The 24,523-nt window shown below is 45.1% G+C and overlaps 1 protein-coding gene across 1 annotated transcript in view; it reads left to right on the top strand.

The window, feature by feature from the left end:
- Positions 1 to 3,065: 3,065 nt before the first annotated feature.
- The window catches only part of LOC126260001 (uncharacterized), a 62,268-nt gene continuing 40,810 nt past the window's right edge, over positions 3,066 to 24,523 (top strand). The window contains exons 1-2 of the mRNA XM_049957154.1: positions 3,066 to 3,258; positions 14,845 to 15,085. Of these exons, the coding sequence (XP_049813111.1) occupies positions 3,090 to 3,258; positions 14,845 to 15,085 (410 nt within the window). The 5' untranslated portion in view covers positions 3,066 to 3,089. The remainder of the gene's footprint in view (positions 3,259 to 14,844; positions 15,086 to 24,523) is intronic.

Raw genomic sequence — 24,523 nt, forward strand, 5'->3', positions numbered from 1 at the left:
TCAATGTTTAACTACACGGTGAGATCACAGCAGTCCGCTTTTACGCCGCTGGTAGCTCCCGCAGGAAAGTTAGCCTTGTTAAAGTCAGGAATTTTCATCGCTCTCGTTTTTATCACAATACTACGTTAGCTAAGATCGAGAGCATGTTTTCCTTCAGATCACCTAAGAAGCGTATCACCTCAGTTTTACTATTCTTTCCTTCTGTTCAAAAATAAAATGACATTCGCGACTATATGGTGCTCTGCTCGTCTCTCTTTACACCTTTACTGCAACTGTTCACATCACTGCAGGTTAGTCGGACAAGGTGGCTCGCCAGTGCTGTCCAACTTTAACGCGCTGGTAAACCTGTTGCCCCGTACTATCGCTGAGTCGACGAACGCGTAACGTACAGCGTGAAACGTATCCTCATCACAGTACTTGACTGTACTCGAGACAGATTGGCTTGTGCTCCACGTGGAACGAAATCTAATCAGGTTCCAGCTAACGCGGAAGAATACATAGTGTAATGTTTACATGAGGTTTATTCTTATGATGAACGGATTATATCTACATAATGTGTGCAGCATCAGTCACTGTGATCAACAAATTTATCTTTACAATAAGCGCAGTTACCTCCAGTCTGTCTCAGTTCCCACTTCAGTACTGAAGAAGGGCAAGCCTGGCGACTTTTTTCTTTCCTTCTTTCTTTCTTTCTTTTTTTTTCCAGCACTTGTAGACATTTTCTACAAGTCTTTTAGTGGAACTTGCTGTCGTCCTAAACACATGTGGCGAGTGTTCATCAGAGACAAGGGTTTCGTCATGAGTGCCCCAGGGGAGTGTGGTAGGACCACTGTTGTTCTCTATATACATAAATGATTTGGCAGACAGGGTGGACAGCAAATATCAACTTGTCTGCTGATGATGCCGTGGTGTAGGGTAAGGTGTCGGAGTTGAGTGGCTGTAGGAAGACTTAGACAGAATGTGCAGTTGGTGTCTTGAGTGGTAGCAGCCCCAAATGAGGAAAACCGTAAGTTGATGCCGATGAATATGAACATCAAACATTTACTGTTCGGACACAGCCAAGTTCAAATGGTTCAAATGTCTCTGAGCACTATGGGACTTAACTTCTGAGGTCATCAGTCCCCTAGAACTTACAACTACTTAAACCTAACTAACCTAAGGACATCACACACATCCATGCCCGAGGCAGGATTCGAACCTGCGACCGTAGCGGTCGTGCGGTTCCAGATTGCAGCGCCTAGAACCGCTCGGCCACCACAACCAAGTCCTTTTAGACTCAGTCAGGTTGTTTAAATACTTGGGTGAAACAACGCAACGCCATATGAAACTGAATGAGCATTTGAGAACTATGGTAGGGAAGGCGAATGGTCGATATTGGTTTATTGGGAGAATTTTAGGAAAGAGTTGTTCATCTGTAACGGAGACTGCATACAGGACGCTGGTGCGATCTGTTCTTGAGCACTAAGAGAGTGTTTGCGATACGTACCACCTCGGATTGAAGGGAGACATCAAACCAATTCAGAAGCGGGCTGATAGATTTGTTTACCGGTAGGTTCGAGGAGCACGCAAGTATTACGGAGACGCTTCGGGAACTCAGATGGGAAGACGACGTTCTTTTCGAGAAACACTGTTGAGGTAATTTAGAGAACCGGTATTTAAAGCTGACTGCCGAATGATTCTACCGCCACCAACATACGTTGCGCGTAAGAACAACGAAGATACGAGAAATACATACAGTCGTTTTTCCCTGGTTCTGTTTGCGAGTGGAACAGGAAACGGAATGACAAGTATCTACACCTACATCCACATGGATACTCTGCAAATCACATTTAAGTGCCTGGCAGAGGGATCATCGGACCACCTTCACAATTCTCCATTATTCTAATCTCGTATAGCGCGCGGAAACAATGAACACCTATATCATTCCGTACGAGCTATGATTTCCCTTATTTTATCGTGGTGATCGTTCCTCTCTATGTAGGTCGGTGTCTGCAAAATACTTTCGCATTCGGAGGAGAAAGTTAGTGATTGGAATTTCGTGAGAAGATTCCGTCGCAACGAAAAACGCCTTTCTTTTAATGATGTTCAGCCCACATCCTGTATCATTTCTGTGACACTCTCTCCCATATTTCGCGATAATACAAAAGGTGCTGCCTTTCTTTGAACTTTTTCGATGTACTCCGTCAGTAGTATCTGGTAAGGATCACACACCGCGCAGCAGTATTCTAAAAGAGGACGGACAAGTGTAGTGTAGGTAGTCTCCTTAGTATGTCTGTTAAATTTCCTAAGTGTCCTGCAGTCTTTGGTTAGCCTTCACCACAAAATTTTCTATGTGTTCCTTCCAATTTAAGTTGGTCGTAATTGTAATACCTAGGTATTTAGTTGAATTTACGTCTTTTAGATTAGACTGATTTATCGTGTAACCGAAGTTTAACGAGATCCTTTTAGCACTCACGTGGATCACCTCACACTTTTCGTTATTTAGGGTCAACTGCCACTTTTCGCACCATTCAGATATCTTTTCTAAATAGTTTTGCAGTTTGTTTTGATCTTCTGATGACTTTATTAGTCGATAAACGACAGCGTCATCTGCAAACAACCGAAGACGGCTGCTCAGATTGTCTCCCAAATCGTTTATACAGATAAGGAACAGCAAAGGGCCTATAACACTACCTTGGGGAACGCCAGAAATCACTTCTGCTTTACTCGATGACTTTCCGTCAGTGACTACGAACTGTGACCTCTCTGACTGGAAATCAGAAATCAAGTCACATAACTGAGACGATATTCCATAAGCACGCAATTTCACTACTAGCCGCTTGTGTGGTACAGTGTCAAAAGTAGTGGTAGACGGTACCCTCAGCCACGCACCGTACGGTGGCTTGTGCTGTCTCTATTTAGATGTAGCTGTAGACGCACTCGTAAATCGAACGAATAGTTCTGTGACGGATGTCTGTGGACGGCTGTGACTCGCTGCGGTCTGCGCGTCCTGCGGAAAGACTTCGCCACGCGTGTCGCTATATATACAGCCCGTGCTCTGCGCGATACGCACTGTGTGTGTTTTTCTATCTCAGTCCCAACAGATAATCATGAATTCAGGAGGCGTAGTTGCATCGTTGGTGATTTTGCTGGTAGCAAATGACAACGAGTTGCTCGATTGTGTCTGTAAACAAATCAAATTCGCCGGAGAACAAGCGGGTAGAGTCTCAGTCAGCCCTGGTTTGTCAGAGGTCTGGAGTACGTACTGCATACATCACGGTGAGTACCTCTTCGTACATCATGGGTCTGCACGACGTTAAGCGCTGTGCGGTTCTGAACACCTGAGGGCTGGCTTGCTTTGCACATAATGTTGTCAAGAAAGGTAATACGTTCTCAACCTCGCAGTGAAAGTCTATCCTTATTTCGGAAAAATGTACTTAATTTTCAACCTTTTAGGTCAGTGGACTTTTTCATCCCTTTTTCGACCGAGGAGATATCACGTGGCACAGTTTCAGAAGACTGTAAATTAACCACTGACAGTTTAGGAAAATGGCCCAAGTCACCTTACAATATCTGACGCTGACGAAGCTCCACAATTTACTTGAAATCAGTAATACTGTCTACACAATGAGTAATAAGTGTGTTGCTTCCCTGCAACTTGAGATTAAGTTTATTCACGTGGGATGTGATGTCGGTGAGAAATGCTACCTCATTAATCCATTTAGGATCAGTGAATTCATGGACGGGGGGACCCTTCTTTTCCATGAATAAAACTATTTCGTCCAACAAATCAAAAACGCCCAACAACATATTACCTCTACTGAACCAACCAACTTCACAAAATTGCCCAATATCATCAAATTGAAACTTTTAAATTATCTATGGTTGCGTCCATGACTCTTAATAAAATTAACTGCTGTCACTACTATGATTATTACATTTGCCGTTGTGACGTGTTTTGCGCACGGGTTTTGCTGACGAATCAAACAATGCACAGGTACGGACCTCACCTCGTGTTGCAGTAGTTTGCCTCTCAGACGACTTATGAGTCCTTCTCTACAGCCGGGCATGGAGGGTGCTCCGTCAGTGGCGATCGAAACGAGCTCTCCCCACGGCAGACCAAACCTGATAAACACATCTTCCACGCACTGCGCCGGCCAGAGTGGCCGAGCGGTTCTAGGCGCAACAGTCTGGAACCGCGCGACCGCTACGGTCGCAGGTTCGAATCCTGCTTCGGGCCAGAGCCATTTTTTTCCACGCACTGCAGTACGTCATAACCTGTCATGGTGTCTTTGAGAGGACATGAATTAAGGGCTTCCTCCCTTACTGCTAAGTTTGTATCGACACCGCCAATAAATATGTCCAGCTGGGCTGTGTCCGATAAGTCGGTTCTCTCATCTAATGCAACAGGAAATACCAAGACATTCGAAGTAACATCCTGCAACTGTTCCACAGTATCAGCTGACGAACTCCGATACGACGCGACAGTTTCAAACTTGCGAAAGAACGTGATAATTGTGGACGGATTTTTCATTTAAAACGAAAATTTGGTTTATTAGGTGCCGTTATTCACTTATACCGTACGGAGGTACAACAGTATAATACATACCTCTACTTTAGTCCCTTTCTCGTGTAGATTATTGAGAACTGTATTTCACTCTCTACTCTTCCGTACAGGTCGAAATGGTGTTTTATGTAGCGACATTCTAAATTGTACTTTTATGCCTAATATTTTATCACATACTAAACATGGTGCTCCTCCTTCGCTTTCGGTGAGCAACTAATCACACTCCCAACTATTGCACTGTGAAATACACTGAAGAGCCAAAGAAACTGCTGCACCTGCCTAATATCGTGTGGGGCCCCCGCGAGTACACAGAAGTGCCGCAACACGGCGTGGCATCGACTCGACTAATGTCTGAAGTAGTGCTGGAGGGAAATGGAACCGTGAATCCTGCAGGGGTGTCAATAAATGCGTAAGAATACGATGGGGTGGAGATCTCTTCTGAACAGCACGTTGCAAGGCAGCCCAGGTATGCAAAGTGATGTTCTTGTCTGGGGAGTTTGGTGGCCAGCGGATGTGTTTAAACTTAGAAGAGTGTTCCTGGAGCCACTGCAGCAATTCCAGACGTTTGGGGTATCGCATTGTCCTGCTGGAATTGCCCGAGTCCGTCAGAATGCACAGTGGACATGAATGGATGCAGGTGATCAGATAGGATGCTTACATACGTTTCACCTGTCAGTCGTTTCAAGACGTATCAGGGCTCCCATATCACTCCAACTGCATACGCCCCACACCATTGCAGAGCCTCCACCAGCTTGAACAGTCCTGAGCTGACATACAGGGTTTGTGGATTCGTACCCGTACACGTCCATCCGCTCGATACTATTTGAAACGACACTCGTCCGACCAGGCAACATGTTTCCAGTCATCTATGTCGGAGTTGACGGGCCCAGGAGGGCGTAAACCTTTGTGTCGTGCAGTCATTAACGGAATACGAGTGGGCCTTCGGCTGCGAAAGCCCATATCGATGATGTTTTGTCGAATGGTTCGTACGTTGACACTTGTTGATGGCCCAGCATTTAAATCTGTAGCGGTTTGTGGAAGGGTCACACTTCTGTCACATTCAACGATTCTCTTCAGTCGTCGTTGGTCCCGTTCTTGCAGGATCTTTCTCCGGCCGCGGCGATGTGAGATACTTGATGTTTTACCGGATTCCCGATATTCACGATACACTCGTAAAATAGTCGTTCGGGAAAATCCCCACTTCATCGCCACCTCGGAGATGCTGGTCCTATGGGTCGTGCGCCACGTTCAAACTCACCTAAATATTGATAACCTGCCGTTGTAGCAGCAGTAACCGATCTAACAACTGCGCAAGGCACTTGTCTTACACAAGCGTTGCCGACCGCAGCGCCGTTTTTCGCCTCTTTATATATCTGTATTTGAATACGCTTGCCAATACCAGTTGCTTTGGCGCTTCAGAGTAGAAGGCCGCTTTACCGCACTGCTTTGACTAGCCATTTCAACTCCACAATGCATTGTACCGTAACGTATTATATTCAGCAAGGTTCGCTTCTGTGGCTATTCTTGCGCCTTTACTGCGCATAACGCCATCTAGTCTTTACAGCATGTGTTTCTTTAAGTAAGTACCGTTTTGAAATTTAAAAAAAAAGACTTGGTCAAATATCTCAATAATTTTATTTTTACATGAAAGCCTGTACCTTAATCTACTTTTCTACATAATATCCGTCAATATTGATGGACTTGTCATAACGTTGTACCAGTTTTTGAATACCCTCCTCATGGAAGTCTGCCGCCTGAGTTGTTAACCACTGCATCACCACTGTTTTGACTTCGTCATCGTCTTGAAGACGCTGACCGCCTAAGTGCAGGAACAGATGGTAGTCACTGGGCGCAAGATTGGGGCTGTACGGAGGGTGATCTAGAGCATGGCTTTCCAACGTGTGGTCTAAAATTATTGAATAAAAATGTGAAAATCAAATTCATCACTATTTTTTTTTCGTGTGAAAAACATGTGTACTTTTACTTCAGGGGCATCATTAAATGTTAAACTTGCTTTGTCAGTGTACTACCTATTTCATAAGTCGATTTTTGTCCTTCAAGTTGTTTTCATTCATCTCTAAATCAAAGACTATTGATACTTCGGGAGGGGGGGGTGGAGGGTCATTGGGAACATGGAACTTGGATTAAGAAGCTTTCAGTTCCCATGGGTTTCGCTCTGAAATTTAAAGTTACTGTGCTCTTGACTGACTAGGGGTCCGCCATGGATTTTCGACTGAAGAAGGGGTCTACCAGCTGAAAAGGTTGGGAAGCCCTGATCTAGAGTTTCCCATCCAAAAGATGTCATGAGATCTTTGGTCTGATTCGCCAGATGCGGACGGCCATTGTCTTGCAACAAAACGATGCCCTTGCTCAACTTCCATGGACTGTTGCTTTGATTCTGGTGTGACGTAGGTCACCCATGTTTCATCGCCCGTAACAATTTGGCTTAAGAAATCATCACCGTCGTTGTGGTACCGCTCAAGGGAAGTCAATGCACTGTCTAAACGTTTGGTTTTGTGCACATCCGTCAACATTTTCGGTACCCAACGTGCGCACAATTTTCGGCAATTCGAGAACTCGGCCACAATGCCATACAAAACACTGCGAGAAACATTAGGAAAGTCATCCCGCAAGGAGGAAATCGTAAAGCGTCTGTTTTCTCTCCCCTTACTGTCCACTTCCTGCACCAAACTTTCATTAACGACCGAAGGACGTCCACTCCGTTGTTCATCATACACATCTGTGCGGCCATCTTTAAATGCTCTCACCCACTTCCTTACCATTCCATCACTCATAATGTTTTCTCCGTAAACTGCACAGATCTCACGATGAATATCGATCGCTTTTAAGCCTTTAGCACTGAGAAATCTTATAAAAGCCCGTACTTCACAGTCGGCGGGACTCACGACTATCGGAGGCATCTTAAATACTCAGTACACAACGTAAACAAGGAAGAATCAGACTGTGCGTAGATTAAGGTACAGGCTTTCATGTAAAAATAAAATTATCGAGATATCTTAGCACGTCTTTTTTTAGTTTCAAAACGGTACTTACTTAAAAAAAACACGCCTCGTATTAGAGAGACGTCAGCTGGTCTCGGCTGGTCGGCTCATGCAGCTGGCTGCGGGAATGGGGCTGTCTCATTGCCGACCTCTGGTTTAGTTGTTGTCCGTTTGACCGAGAGGAGTCCCATAGAACACCTGTTACGTACGTAAACTTGTTTTGAACTTTCCTTCGTGTTCTATTCAGCTCTTATCGCTGAATCGTTATGAGTTAAAGAGCTGTAGCCTTTCGTCATCGTTGTACTCATTTTGAAATGACGTACAGTGAGGTTCTTGCAACAGGTCGGTGTTGCGGGCGAGGATCGCTTCTCGAGGAGACACCGTGATCCTGCAGCCAGCCACGTACCTGGAGAAGGGACGCCTTACAGTCATAACAAAGCCACAAATATTAGTAACAACAATTCAGTTTGGTGATAGAAAAGGACAGACAAAGTTTCTCAGCCACTGGCCACAACTGTGACACTATTCCAATTCAGTTAAAGTTTAGGTAAACAAATGTCAGGGACACAGCCTACAAGAATATACGAGAAGGCACGAAGTCATCCGAAATTACATATATTGAGGAAAGAAAACGATGTGTGTTCGTTATATTAACGAGGGTACGACGCCAAACGGGGCGACTTGGAGCAGGAGAGGTGCCACAAGACATTTTCATTTCCACTGCCTATACTTTTACAAATAAATTGATAAAACTTTGTCAGCATGACCAGGAAGGATTTAGGATTCACACTCATAGTAGTGGATGTTCAAAAACATAGCAAAATATTTTTTTTGCATTTGAAATTTCATCATTTTTTCACTTACTAATGGCTATATTTGTTGCTATAGGTACATTTTTCTTCACAAGTAAGAGAGATTCTTCGATGAATGTTGCACAGCATGCAAACCATACTCACAGGTGTATGAAACCCTACAATTTTCCAAATTTATTAAGAACTGTCGTAAAATTGAGATAATTAATTTTAAAATTTGAGTTTTTTCTAAACATGAAGTTTAAAATGTAACAGCTCATTCATTTTTCCATAAATTAAATAAATTCTAGAGTTTCATACACCTGTAAGTATGGTTTGTATACTACTCCGCCCAAACAGGCCATGAAGGCCCCCCGTCGGTACCGACCGTCCGCCGTGTCATCCTCAGCCCATAGTCACCACCGTATGCGGGTATGGAGGGTTATGTGGTCAGCACTAGAGATGGGCAAAACTGTTCTTTTCAGAGATTGGATCAGAACTGTTCACTCCCTGAAATGAATTAGCTGTTTTTCATGACTCACCACTCATTTACAAAAGAAAATAAATGAAAGGCACATTGCCCTTTAAACTTGGTTTATTCCAGTACTATACCTGTATTTTGATCTTATTTGATCATATTTTGAAGTAACATAGATAATGAGTAAGAATTTTGTATTGTTTATTGAAATTTCCACGATATGACAAAGTTTTTGATTATTGATTTATTTTGCACTAGCGTGGTTTTTTGGGTGATCGGAAAATGTTGTAGCTTGAGATTTACATTAACAATATATTTGGCTATAATGTATTAAAATTTCATTAACCTCATACAAATACATCGTAAGCCATATATTTTTCCTTTCGAAGACGCCTAAAATCGCAAAATCCGTACCAGAATAAGAAAAAAAAATATAAATTTGACTGTAAAACGAAAGTGCTGCATATAGCCTTACGCAGAATAAAACAAGGAAAATATTGGTGTATCACATTTTGCGATACGTTTATCGGTTCGCTCGTAATTAAAGCGTAAATTCGAGTGTCCATAATAAAAATCCTATAGTAAGAGTAGTCATCAGGAACCTAATCTAATCAGTTTAAACAAATAAAAATAAAATAAAAACAATTGATGTATACATAACATAATAATGTAATATACATAGCAGTATTACTACGAAGAACAATATCCAGTGGGGACAAACTCCGATGCAGAGGCGCTGAGTCGAGCAGGTCGAGCCGCGAGCTGTATTACTGCATGAGCTGAGACCGCAGAGACCAGAGTGACACCAGAGTCGCTTTGCTCGACGCTCTGGCTAGAGTCGAGATGGTGGGGTGAGCGTTGAGCGGGCGAGTTCCGAGGGCGGGGGGAGCTCACCCGCTCCGAGACAAATCGTCCGCTCCCTTGCGAGCAGGTTTTTGCAAGTAGTTCCTATGTTATCCGCTAGGTGGCTCTCTGTCCTGTTGCTGGCATCAACTGCCCAGAGGGCAGGACGTGCGACTGAAACGATCGCCGACAGAGTGCGATGCGAAGTTAAGCTGCGCCAGACACTGCACAGTGCACACGGCAGACGACGCACAGAGACGGCCCGGCATATGTGAAACACAAAATCCAATGGGGCACTGCACAATGCAGGCAGCCAAGGTAGAAGCAGGGCAGAGGCCGGCGCTGGCTGTGTTGTGTGGCGTGCACTGTGCTCTGACCAGCAGAGGCGCTGCTGATATGCTCCGTCTCTCTCTCTCTCTCTGCCTGGGAAACGTTTGGAGCTACCGTTCTTTTTTTCTGAATCACTGATTGTTCACTCCTTTGAAAGATTGAACTCTATGAATTAGTTCAAGAGCCGATCCCCCATCTCTAGTCAGCACACCGCTCTCCCGGCCGTATGTCAGTTTCTGAGACCGGAGCCGCTACTTCTCAGTCAACTAGCTCCTCAGTTTGCCTTGCAAGGGCTGAGTGCGTCCCTCTTGCCAACAGCGCTCGGCAGACCGAGTGGTCACCCATCCAAGTGCTAGCCCAGCCAGACAGCCCTTAACTTCGGTGATCCAACGGGAACCTCTGCGGCAAAGCTGTGCAAAATTCGTCGGAGAATCTCTCTTAATTATGAAGAAAAGTGGACTTATACCAACAAATGCAGCCAATAGTAAGTGAAAAAATGATGAAATTTTTACATGTAAAAAAAATTATTTTGTTATGTTGTTGAACTTCCACTGCTATGAGAGTGAATCCTGAATCCTTCCTGCTGATGCTGACACAGTTTTATGAACTTATTTGCAAAAGCATAGACAGTGGAAATTAAAATGTCCTGTGGTGCCTCTCCTGCTCTCCAGTTCGACCCCTGTGACGTCCTGCCCCCTTTAATGAGGTTATAACTGTGAGAAAAACATTGGCAGGCAATGATGAGGGAGATAAAGTATGTGTCATTCCAGAAGAAACATTGTCAGGCCATGATGAGGGAGATAAAGTATGTGTCATTCCAGAATATGACAGTCGCTGTGGAGGCATGTGGGGAGTGGCTGGGCGCTGTTGGATGTCTACTGGAGCCGCGGCCTCAGCAGTAGAGACCCACTGACTGTCACTGCACTGAGAGGCGTGTCTCGCGCCACCTGCGAGCAGCAGCTCAAAACTGCCTCACATCGAGGCAAGCGTCTCTCGTGAAGTGTCGCAGTGACGTCTCCCACACGAACGTAAGAGTGTCTCTCCCCTAGCAGACTGCAATGTTTTACATAGGCGTGTTCATGCATCTGACTGGTAAGCTCACGTACTCGATCTCACCAATGAAATCATTTTAGAAGTGCATTTTTTACTTGAAAAACCTCTCTGTGACTAGCCGAGTACATTCCACGTTGCTATGGTAGGACTTGTTTGGGCAATGATGAATTCCACAACTTAATGATGCTGAGTTGCTTATGGCTGTATGGATTGCTCGCCGAACTGCCCACCGTCTGTGCGATCCCATTTAGTAACAACAGTGTTTAATGTTCCAATTATCTGTCTGTCTCCGCCGTCCGCTGTGGCCGAGCGGTTCTAGGCGCACCAGTCCAGAGCCGAGCTGATGCTACGGTCGCAGGTTCGAATCCTGCCTCGGGCATGGATGTGTGTGATGTCCTTAGGTTAGTCAGGTTTAACTAGCTGTAAGTCTAGGGGACTGATGACCTCAGATGTTAAGTCCTATCGTGCTCAGAGCCATTTGAACCATTTTTTGTCTGTCTCATATTTGTTGCATACTGTGTTGGAAACTCGAGGTACCTTGAACACTCTTCCACGCCAACCATCTTAGATTCTGCAAAACACAGACTTTCACTTTTGACACGTGTCATGCCAAAGGCCACGTTGAAGGCAATCAGGTAGAGTTTTTTAATTGGTTTTCTAATAGAATTTGACTAATTATCAGGCCAATGCTTATTAAATAGATTATCAAATGGGATATCAAATGAAATTCGTGGCTCGATTCTGGTAGAGATGACATGTCATGGAAAGAGTGTCGTCTCACAGGTGTACAGGTAACCACAGGGAAGTAAGTTGGGACCCTTACTGTTAGTGACGTATGTCAGTTATCTAGTAGAAAATTTTAATAGTGACCTCAAGTGATTGTTTCATCTGTAAAGGAGTGTTAAGTCGAAAAATCTGTACAAGTATCCGGACAGATACTGATGCAATCTCTATATAGTCCAAAGAATGTCATCTTACTTCAAATGTTAAGAAACAAAAAATCGTGCACTTCACAAATTGGATCAGTCAGATCGTAGAAATATCTGCTGTAACTATTTGTAAATCGAACGATCACATAGGTTGAATGAGAGGTGGAGTACGTGGTAGAATACTGGGGAAATAAGACATGCCTGTGTGACCCTTTCCACAATATTGGCCAAGTGCATGCTGTCCATATTAAGTAGGACTAAGAGGGAATATCGAATGTACATATACGCGTACAAAGAGGGTGACAAGAATGGTCGCAGGCTTTCCTCAGTCTCATAGAAGGTCACAGGGAAGTTTTAAAACCTAGCACGAAGCAGACGTTAGCTATCCTCTGAGAGCCTACAAAGTATCAAGAACGGGCATTAAGCGAGGAATCGACGCTTGTACTACAGCTACTTACATATCGGTCGCCGGGACACCTTGGAGACAAGGTTCGACCAACTGCTGCATGCACAGAGTAACCTTAAGCCGTCGGTACACGGACCGTGCATCCGAACGTTGAGCGTTGAGCGTTGAGCGTGCCGAGTTTCTGACGTCATAGCGTGGAATAGCACGTTCGGGAGTCTTTCCGAACGTGCAGAGCAATATCTGGCCTGTCAAATATTCTGAGCGTGCGTCTGAGCGTGGACCAATGAGATGTCACAACGCCACCTACGTCACACGCACGCCGTGTCCCTTCAGTACAGAGTTGTGAGGCGCCATATTGGCATTCATTTCAAGCCTATATGTATATATGCCGTTTCTGAGCACCAGCAAATTGAGAATCACTCGAAAACCCGTCGTTAACTGTGTCATTCGTTGCAATAAAATAATGAGAAACATCATATTCGTGGCAAAAGAATTATTGTAACTTGCGTATTATGAGAGTAGGCTATTTGAAGGCAGCGACACACTGAAGATCCACCAAAAACGCATTGTTCTTGGTACAATTTGTTATAATTAAATTTCAATTAGTAACATATCTACCATTAAGGTTTTCTGTAGGAGCTAACATACTGTGATTAGACGTTCGCTATCTGTTACTGGTGTAGCGTATTGACTAGCGTCACTGCCCAGCTTAGGAATATTTGATGGGGCGGTGGTTCGCGTCTTGCCACTTCCAATTTTTTTCCTAACATTCGCGCTTTTATTGGGTTCTGATACTTTATTATTAGTTTAATATAAGTATATACTATAATATTTGATGTTATGTAAATGTAAGTTCACCTTTTTTTGAGGGACGACTTTGTTCGATTGGCTTAATCTACAGGACAGCTTGCGCTGCTTGTATAAAGATATTTTGCTCATTTTTCTTTTACGCTTCGTAATTCTCATGTTGCAAAGATTCTGCTACTGGGTAGGAACACCGATCAAGTAAGACTGACCTTGGGGTTTTCCTAAAATGTGGGAATGATGAAATAATGTTTATCTTATGCGGAGAAGTATTTCAACTTTGTACTGCACTGTTTGTAACAGAACTTTTATAAGCCTGTGTACTTATTGATTGGACATGGTACTTTCCTTTTCGTGGACGATGGAGGAAATTTGCGTTTTAATAGAGCTAATGTGGGAATTTTACGCGCGCCCGTTGAGTAAACAGTGTGACTTACGAACTAGGAACACCAATCAACTGCCGCTGCAGTACGTTGCGATCGCGTATACCACGTTGGGGCCCACGTACCGTGTGCACAAGTCGCATCGTTCCTGAGCGTTCAGCAGCACGTTGAACTTGGCACGCTCAACGTTGACGTTCGACAGCACGGTCCGTGTGCCGACGGCTTTAGGAGACATTCTTTCCTTACATCTGTGCACAATGTGCTAAAATGTTGGGAAGGCACCCTAGTGTATAGTAGAATGGAAAGTACCCCTCCCAAGCACTTCACAGTGATTGCTCTATTGTGGAATTAGAAGTACATTCTTGACCGTTACAGTAATTGTAACACCAGAAAAGACAGGCGCTATCGAAATTTGTAGCATGTATACAATATGGTAGGCAGAACGCGACTCTTACATTCAAAGTTGGTTGGGGTATACAGGATGCAAAATTTAGTACATATTGCTGCCACCTGTATCACCAAGAACAGTTCTTATCTGGCTGGGCATCGGGTCACATTGCACTAGGATGACAGGACACGGGTATGCGGCCTGCTGGTGCGTCACCTCTGTGCCAGGGTTCTGTGGGTGCTGAGTGGAGGCAACCACTGACCACGTGTTTACTGAGTGAGAGATTTGGAGGAACTTCTGCTCAAGGGTAACGGCTCTGCATCTTGATGTAGATCATGGCACGATGGGCAACGTGCAACCTCGAGTAATTCTGTTGAAAGATAGCGCCACAGAGATCCTGAAGACACAACAGAGACACCAGTCTTAAGAACTGAGGAATGTAATGGCCGGGGTCCATGTTACCGACTGTACACTGCGCACCAAATGACAGTCGACACGACGACGGCAAGTGTCGCCTGGACACGACGAATGCAACCTTTGCTCTTCTTGGAGCCTCCATACCTCGACACGTCCACAGTAACACTATGATCAGAACTGGGACTCACCTGAAAAGATGATGCGATGCAACTCCTGTGTCCGATGTTGTCATCAACTACACCACTGTCGGCTTCAATGGAAACCGCAACAATGGTGTTAACAACCACCTCAAATGTTAATCATTTCTCTGTGTAAGAGTGTAGCGCACACCGTGTCATGTGTCATTTCTTGGTTACTGCTTTCACGGTCTTGCGATTTCAGTGGTGAGCAGTGTTGATGCAGATTGAAAGCTGATGACAGCGTCTCCGAGCAGTCAGTTTGCAGACCACAAGGTGACTGGAACGCGTTTTGCAGATGATTACCAGCTGTACGAAACGTGCGACAACCTCGACCAGTCGTCGCCCACGTTGCCAGCTGTCGGACGCCTGGTACCGACCACCTGGGACATGAAACCTTTCCGGTACGCAGACGAGTTGAAGTGCGGCTTCGTCACAGAGGAGATCCGTGGCCTGACGGTGGACGCTGCCGTGAAACTCTCCAGGGAGCTGAGTTGCCACATCGCTGCCAACTGCATCGACTCCTACTCTGTACAGGGGTACGTACGCCACCGAAGGCCGCGACCACTAATCGTACGTCTAATCCTCTCCTCCTCTTCTTAAATTTGTTCCGTATATTATCTTCTACTTTTCGTTTTGCGTGAGACTAATGTCCATCAGTAACCACTGAACACCACATTGGTCAGCCCCTAGGAGACAGTATGCCTGCACCTTCAGAACCTATTCTGATCTTAATAATGACCTCAACTAGATGACCAGGAGAGTCCATTATACAGGGTGTTACAAAAAGATACGGCCAAACTTTCAAGAAACATTCCTCACACACAAAGAAAGAAAATATGTTATGTGGACATGTGTCCGGAAACGCTTACTTTCCATGTTAGAGCTCATTTTATTACTTCTCTTCAAATCACATTAATCATGGAATGGAAACACACAGCAACAGAACGTACGAGCGTGACTTCAAACACTTTGTTACAGGAAATGTTCAAAATGTTCTCCGTTAGCGAGGATACATGCATCCACCCTCCGTCGCATGGAATCCCTGATGCGCTGATGCAGTCCTGGAGAATGGCGTATTGTATCACAGGCGTCCACAATACGAGCACGAAGAGTCTCTACGTTTGGTACCGGGGTTGCGTAGACAAGAGCTTTCAAATGCCCCCATAAATGAAAGTCTAGAGGGTTGAGGTCAGGAGAGCGTGGAGGCCATGGAATTGGTCCGCCTCTACCAATCCATCGGTCACCGAATCTGTTCTTGAGAAGCGTACGAACACTTCGACTGAAATGTGCAGGAGCTCCATCGTGCATGAACCACATGTTGTGTCGTACTTGTAAAGGCACATGTTCTAGCAGCACAGGTAGAGTATCCCGTATGAAATCATGATAACGTGCTCCATTGAGCGTAGGTGGAAGAACATGGGGCCCAATCAAGACATCACGAACAATGCCTGCCCAAACGTTCACAGAAAATCTGTGTTGATGACGTGATTGCACAATTGCGTGCGGATTGTCGTCAGCCCACACATGTTGATTGTGAAAATTTACAATTTGATCACGTTGGAATGAAGCCTCATCCGCAAAGAGAACATTTGCGCTGAAATGAGGATTGACACATTGTTGGATGAACCATTCGCAGAAGTGTACCCGTGGATGCCAATCAGCTGCTGATAGTGCCTGCACACGCTGTACACGGTACGGAAACAACTGGTTCTCCCGTAGCACTCTCCATACAGTGACGTGGTCAACGTTACCTTGTACAGCAGCAACTTCTCTGACGCTGACATTTGGGTTATCGTCAACTGCACGAAGAATTGCCTCGTCCATTGCAGGTGTCCTCGTCGTTCTAGGTCTTCCCCTGTCGCGAGTCATAGGCTGGAATGTTCCGGGCTCCCTAAGACGCCGATCAATTGCTTCGAACGTCTTCCTGTCGGGACACCTTCGTTCTGGAACTCTTTCTCGATACAAATGTACCGCGCCACCGCTATTGCCCCGTGCTAATCCATACATCAAATGGGGATCTGCCAACTCCGCATTTGTAAACATTGCACTGACTGCAAAACCACGTCCGTGATGAACACTAACCTGTTGATGCCACGTACTGATGTGCTTGATGCTAGTACTGTAGAGCAATGAGTCGCAAGTCAACACAAGCACCGAAGTCAACATTACCTTCCTTCAATTGGGCCAACTGGCGGTGAATCGAGGAAGTACAGTACATACTGACGAAACTAAAATGAGCTCTAACATGGAAATTAAGCGTTTCCGGACACATGTCCACATGACATCTTTTCTTTATTTGTGTGTGAGGAATGTTTCCTGACAGGTTGGCCGTACCTTTTTGTAACACCCTGCATAATGGCCTCAGCTATACGAGCCGATAGTCCATTACTTTCTTGAGGTATGGCCTGTACAGCTGAAGTCATGCAGCTGGCCACTGTGGCCGAGCGGGTCTAGGCACTTCAGTCCGGAACCGCGCTGCTCCTATGGTCGCAGGTTCGAATCCTGCCTCGGGCATGGATGTGTGTGATGTCGTTAGGTTAGTTAGGTTTAAGTAGGTCTAAGTCTAGGGGACTGATGACCTCAGATGTTAAGTCCCATAGTGCTTAGAGCCATTTGAACCATTTTTTGAAGTCATTCGGTGATGAATAGATCCTGTAGAGCTACCACCCTGCGAGAATGTTGACTGCAAAGTCTCACACACTTGCAAATTAATCACACAATGTTTATGTAGGTTTAGCGGACCAATCCAGGAGTGATACACCACCTCAGTTTATCCGTAGAGCCATGTGAACACGGCTTTTGTTATCTTGTGAGATGGAAATGTAAACAGCATACTTGTCACAAACATGGAGATGATAGGGAAACACTCATTGATCCTCTTGAAATGAGCATCCTGGTTCAGATTCGTGGAAGCCCGAATGAGTGGAACCAAGACGTTGTATCAAAAACAGCCTCATAACAACTCAGAACCATCTCTGGCCTGAACTACACAACGTACACAATGCATGCCAAATGCCTCACTGCGCCGTCGGAAGATTTACAAAGAAGCAAAATCGACACTTGTTGGCGGCCCTCAATGAACCGCTGTCCAGTTTCTGTGTTGTCTGGCCTAGTGAACACGTGCAGCTCTACCTACCGCTGCGAGCAACAGCCTTTTGCAACATACCTGACTGCAAATCTCCAATCTATGCAATTCTCTCTGACAAGGAACCCCTTGAGTGCGAGGTCACAAGTTCAATCTTTCGTAAGGCTCATTTGAAAGTGTTGTGTTAACAATTATGACAGAAAAAATATTAGCTGCTAATGACTCGCCATGTACATCAGGAGAGTCATAGAAATTGAGTCCCTGGGAGGTGTAGATATTAGCTATGTATGGGATGTATGTATTACACTTCAAAACATGAACATTGTTGACATTCGAGAAATGTTCAAAAGAAACCATTAATTTGGACCACGAACACCGAATGAAAAATGGTGCGTCGCAGTGATCACAAAGGTTCGCCCCGTCGAGATCGAAGGCGCGCAGGACTTCAGCTAGGTACCCACCCTTAAAGAATGTGTACAGAGTAATATGGAATGCGAATCGCATGCACACAAGTGTGGAACAGTCTGTCTTGTAGCTTATCATGAAACTGGCTATCCTTTAACACGTAGCTGCAGGTAGTGTGATAATATGTTTTATAATCACCAAAAAAACAAACATCCAGAGGATGAATTGTCCAGCGGTTCCAGGTTGTATGAATAGCAACGTCACACACTTTTCAGGAGGGACAGTTTGCTCTAAAGGTGTATAATTTTTGTCTGGAGACCGGGAATCAAGTTATTTTGACCAGATATTACCCAGAAGCAGGGCTCATACCGTGGTTGTAGTTCGTTTGTGCCCATTTTACCACACTTGTTTACTGTGACGTAGCCGTCCGTTGTGGCCGAGCGGTTCTAGGCGCTTCAGTCTGGAACCGCGCGACCGCAACGGTCGCAGGTTCGAATCCTGCCTCGGGCATGGATGTGTGTGATGTCTTTAGGTTAGTTAGGTTTAAGTAGTTCTAAGTTCTAGGGGACTGATGACTTCAGATGTTAAGTCCCATAGTGCTCAGAGCCTTTATTTATTTTTTTTTTTTTTTTTGCTGTGACGTAAATATTCCCTTCTGCCCTTATAAGATCATACACACATGAAATAATCGTAGGGGGGGGGGGGGAGCAGAGGACCTCCAGCTTCTAAGAGCACAATAAATTGCTTTCCAGACAATTTACCATCCAGATTAACAGTCTGCATAATGGTATACGGATACGTTAAGGCATTGACGTTAGTTGATCTTTATACAGCTCTCTTGGAACCTCCAATTTCCAAGGTTTGTTTCATATGCATTTTCTATTCAAATCCAGATTGGTCGGAGCTGAAAACATATTGAAAAATCAGATAAGTTTGTTCATCTGAATTGTAAATTTTTGAGACGATTCTACAGTTCGTTCTGCATCATGAAATTGATGCTTTGCCTGAAATTTCGCTGTCTTCTGGTTCCAGTTCTGTGGAACTTTTTCAATCTAGACAAACGCCCACTGTTTCCCTTGGGATCACTGTAATATATGTCGCACGCAATTTGATGTGCGTAATGTAGTAGGTCAGCATCATGCACATCTTGTAAATCGCACCACTGAAAAGTGCAACCACAAGTTTTTGTCCTCTCTTGAATGCCTGTAATTTTCCTAATACCCTAGACGTTCACACTGCTGTGGACTTATTGGAGATTGTTCATACACTACCGGCCATTAAAATTGCTACACCAAGAAGAAATGCAGATGATAAACGGGTGTTCATTGGACAAATATATTGTACTAGTACTGACATGTGATTACATTTTCACGCAATTTGGGTGCATAGATCCTGAGAAATCAGTACCGAGAACAACCACCTCTCGCCGTAATAACGGCCTGGGCATTGAGTCAAACAGAGATCGGATGGCGTGTACAGGTACATCTGTCCATGCAGCTTCAACACGATACCACAGTTCATCAAGATTAGTGACTGGCGTATTGGTGACGAGCCAGTTGCTCGGCCACCATTGACCAGACGTTTTCAATTCGTGAGAGATCTGGAGAATGTGCTTAGAGGTGTACAAATTCCTCTTGCAGCCTGCTTGCCCCTAGCTCCTATGCAACCATTCATGCAAGTAAGCCTGCCGCGACATAAACACAAGAGTGCGCTTGTACAGAGGCATAGTGGGTAATGCGGCCGACTTGGGCTCCCGCAAGCCCGGGCTACCTGGGTTCCCACAGGCCTGCCAAGCTTCACGGGACCCGCTCAGCTTGCTGCGCCTGACAACAGGTTGCGCTGTCAAGCTACCGTGACTAGAGTAGCCAGGTAGTTAGCCCGCAGTTCATTTATCGCAACGGTGGGGACAGCACAATGAATAGGTCGAACTTTGGTGAGACTGAAAAGAAATTGACAACTGCCGAATACATGCTTGTAACGAAACAGAGCACAAGTGCCGCATGGGAAACGTTTTCGTGTGTTTATGAGGCCACTTCAAATAAATCGGTAGGTGTGTCTCAATGCAAACTATGTAAAAAGCTCTTAAGTACTTATTCTGGAACCTCGAGTATGTTACGACATGTGTGCAAATTTTACAAGCAGTTCCCTCACTCCGTAAATATCTTGAAAGAGGACAAAGATTTAGTGGCCGAAAAGTGCGTCTAAATGTGTGCTAAGGACCTGAGACCATTTAGCATTATAGAGGGAGAAGGATTTCATGGTAACCCGCAAACGATGTCAAAATCTTTTGTAAGATACTCTTTTCCATGCACTGTCCGAAATATTATGTAGACAGTGATGTTCCTCTTGATGGTCAAGTGTGCAAAATTTCTTCAAGATCGGAATAAAACTGTAGGTTGGTGTAGAAGTGTGTAAGTAAAGTACCCTCCGCCATGCACCATTCAGAATTTTAAGCAGACAGCGCCCTTCATCCTGCTTTGAATATCAAGTGTGCCAAATTTCATGAATATCGGAATAAAAATGTACAATTTGTCGAATTCCGTTAGGTAAAGTAACCTCTGCCATGCACCCTACGAAATTTTATGTAGACTGTGACCTTCCTCTTGGTTTCAAGGTATAGTGTGCAAAATTTCATCAAGATTACGTGCAATACAAGCAAAACGCACTTTCAGTTTTTCTCAAATTTTCCAATTTTTCGGTCGATTTTCCAAAAATTTTATTTCATAAAAACCTTGTCCTGAGTATTAGGAACACAGCAAAAAAAATTAGCCGAGTTGGTCCAGCCGTTCTCGAGTTTTACGCTTATCAACACATTTGGCAGTTCATTTTTATTTATATAGATAATAAGCCCGAAATATACGCGTAAAGGAAGAATGTACAAATAAAACCCAATCTTTTTGACCTGAAATATATATAATGTTGGGGTTTGTCTTTCGGTGCTGAGGTAAAATAAAAACTTTTAATTAACTTTCATAATACGACAATGACGCGCGCAGGCTTAACGGCTGCGTAGCGCAGCTCAGCAGTAATATGGGTAGGCAAGCAAGTTTCCCGCAGCCTGCCCGGGTTGGGTTCTGCTTGGCTTGGCTGGGAGTGAAGCAGCCTGCCCGTTCTGTTGACAACGCGCGGCGGCCTGCCCGCCTGGCCACCGGGCAAGCATGGGCGGGTTAAAAGCGGAACATGTACACCACTGAATGTGCTGGCCAGGGCAGCAGTCGAACATTTTCTGTATTCAGAAAGGCCGTGCATTAACCTGCTGAAATGTAGGGTTTCGCAGGGATCGAATGAAGGGTAGAGCCACGGGTCGTAACAAATCTGAAATGTAACGTCCACTGTTCAAAGTGCCGTCAATGCGAACAAGAGGTGACCGAGACGTGTAGCCAATGACACCCCATACCGTCACGCTTCCAATGTGCGTTCACCACGATGTCGCCAAACACGGATGCGACCATCGTGATACTGTAAACAGAACCTGGATTCATCCGAAAAAATGACGTTTTGCCATTCGTGCACCCAGGTTCGTCGTTGAGTACACCAATGCAGGCGCTCCTGTCTGTGATGCAGCGTCAAGGGTAACCACAGCCATGGTCTCCGAGCTGATAGTCCGTGCTGCTGCAAACGTCGTCGAACTGTTCGTGCAGACGGTTGTTGTCTTGCAAACGTCCCCAGCTGTTGACTCAGAGATCGGGACGTGGCTGCATGCTGCCATGCGGATAAGATGCCTGTCATCTCGACTGCTAGTGATACGAGGCCATTGGGATCCAGCACGGCGTTCCGTATTACTCTCCTGAACCAACCGATTCCATATTCTGCTAACAGTCATTGGATCTCGACCAACGCGAGCAGCAACGTCGCGATACGATAAACCGCAATCGCGATAGGCTATAATCCGACCTTTATCATAGTCATAAACGTGATGATACGCATTTCTCTTCCTTACACGAGGCATCACAACGTTTCACCAGGCAACGCCGGTCAACTGCTTTTTGTGTATGAGAAATCGGTTGGAAACTTTCCTCATATCAGCACGTTGTAGGTGTCGCCACCGGCTTCAACCTTGTGTGAATGCTCTGAAAAGCTAATCTTGTGCATATCACAGCATCTTATTCCTGTCGGTTAAATTTCGCGTCTGCAGCACATCTTCGTGGTGTAGCAGCTGAACACGATCAGGTAGGCTGAATGCTTCAGCACCAATATTGAAGTATGGAATTTTGCCTTGAATACATTTTATTTCCTCTACATTAGATACTGATAAATTCCCATGTGTCAAGTGTGTGTACAAGAACGAATCTTTCAAAATCGACAAATCGCTACATTTTCCATATGCCTCAACGGCAGTATATGTAATTTATAGTTGCTATCACGCAGTGCCATCAAAACTAATGAAAATATTTCTGTAAGTGTAATAAAGTGATACTCTGATGCGTGATTTTATACACAGCTATGTTTTGCATCTGTAGCTCCAACAACATGACGAAAGTTTGAAGCCTCTGCCGTCGCTTGCGGAAGGCATCGCTCTGCAAAAAATGGTTCAAATGGCTCTGAGCACTATGGGACTTAACTGCTGTGGTCATCAGTCCCCTAGAACTTAGAACTAATTAAACCTAACTAACCTAAGGACATCACACACATCCATGCCCGAGGCAGGATTCGAACCTGCGACCGTTGCGTCGCTCAGCTCCAGACTGTAGCGCCCAGAACCGCACGGCCACTCCGGCCGGCAGCGAGGAACAAGTCTCTCCTCAGTACTTCACTGGGAGAGCATCTCTGTCGAGAGGGAATTGAAGTGCTACTCTATATTGAGTCCTCGCGATTAAGTGTTGTTCACTGTGTTGGCCAACACACTTATTGTGCGGTGTGAACGGACAGAGTTACATTTAAACGCCTGCAAGCGAATTTTGAGTGGCATCACGGTGGACTGGTTATCTGACCGGTGTACCATGCCAATAGTTAGACTAGGGGCGAATGGGAATCCTTGACTTCGTCAAGGCATAAGGAGAGTTTGATTGGCGAAGGTCAATCCAGATAGAACGACAGTTATCTTATTTGTCAGCAGCGAGCGACGCAGACAGCAGTCATCGCAGCTTACGGTATTGTGCACTAAAGCTATTGCGAGCCCCATATTTCCTCCACAACAGTACACTTCACTGCATTTCACACACGACAACCTCGACCGTAACTAGCAACATTCTAAAGGATAATTATTCAAGTTGAGTAGGCGCTCCTCTCAGCCATTCTGCCAAGTCAACAACCATCTTAAACTTCGTATAGAAATTTCATTAGCGAATCCTACCCTTGAGAGGTAACTTCACATTCCGAAAAGAACCATGATATAACTTGTTCAATTCATAACTAAAAGTGCCATTGTGATTTCTCAGAATTTTTGCAAAATAAATAATAACTTTTGTTAGTTTCATGTTTTTCTTACACTAACTAGCACTACTCCAGTAGCCAAGTATCCCACTAGTTACGTAAGAAATTTTGTAAATTTTTGTGTCATTTCCTTACAGCGGACGACTCCAGAAGATATTTATTGCTGAAAGTTTTTCAGACATTTCTCTTTAGAACGTTAGGAGCGTCTGTCTGACTTCTGTAGTAGTGTGGGGGCGGAAATTGCATCTTGCAGGAGCCACAGAGTAAAGGGTACATCTCAGATTAATCCGTTGCGCAGAATAACAGATCAACCCCACACCTCAGAGCCTGTGTTGAGCGGCGCCTGCCTCCGCAGCCCAGTTCCACTCGCCGTCCCCGCAGTACACCGAGCGCCTACTGACTACTCGGGGAGCTCCGTGCGCCGGCTTCCCTCTCTCACTGCCGCCGACCGAGTTTGCTGAGCCAAGCGAGCCGCGGCCGTCCTAAGCAGAGGTCGCTGGACAAGCAGCACACCGCAAAACGCGTAACTTGGACACAGAAAGTATCCTGCCAAGTTGCCCCCCTTTTAATGCGGAACTGGAGGGGAGCAATTTTCATTCTCGTGACTGGATCCTGGATCCCTTATGTGTGTCACCTACCCCGGCTGCCTTAATCTGGCTGAGATGCGCCCTGGTTTTACATTCCTCAGTAGGAAGTTCACCGGTGACAGCGTCTTCAAAACCAGGTATGGTCCCACAAATCTCGGCAGCAACTTCTCTGCAATCCCTCCGCTGCCCTGAGCTTGCCTGTGGAAGTTTTTTCAAAAATACTCTGTCCGCTACTTCCAATCCATCCACCCGCCTGGCTTTATTACACCTTTCCCTATTCTGATGTTCCTTTTGGCTGCCTCTCACGACCCCTTACTGTCGTCAAGACTAATTTGGCGGGAGTCGTCCAATGCGCCTCGTGATTTGCGGTGTTGAACGCGAAGGACAACCAATTAAAGGCTGAATATTAAATTATTTAAATAGGATACGAACAAGCGTACCTGATCGTTACAACTAGCTTTCGTTCAGCGTTATATATGATCGGATTTTTGCTGTCGCTCCAGTTACTAAAGAAAGTTCCGAAA

Source organism: Schistocerca nitens, chromosome 5 (assembly GCF_023898315.1).
Source record: "Schistocerca nitens isolate TAMUIC-IGC-003100 chromosome 5, iqSchNite1.1, whole genome shotgun sequence".
Lineage (NCBI taxonomy): Eukaryota > Metazoa > Arthropoda > Insecta > Orthoptera > Acrididae > Schistocerca > Schistocerca nitens.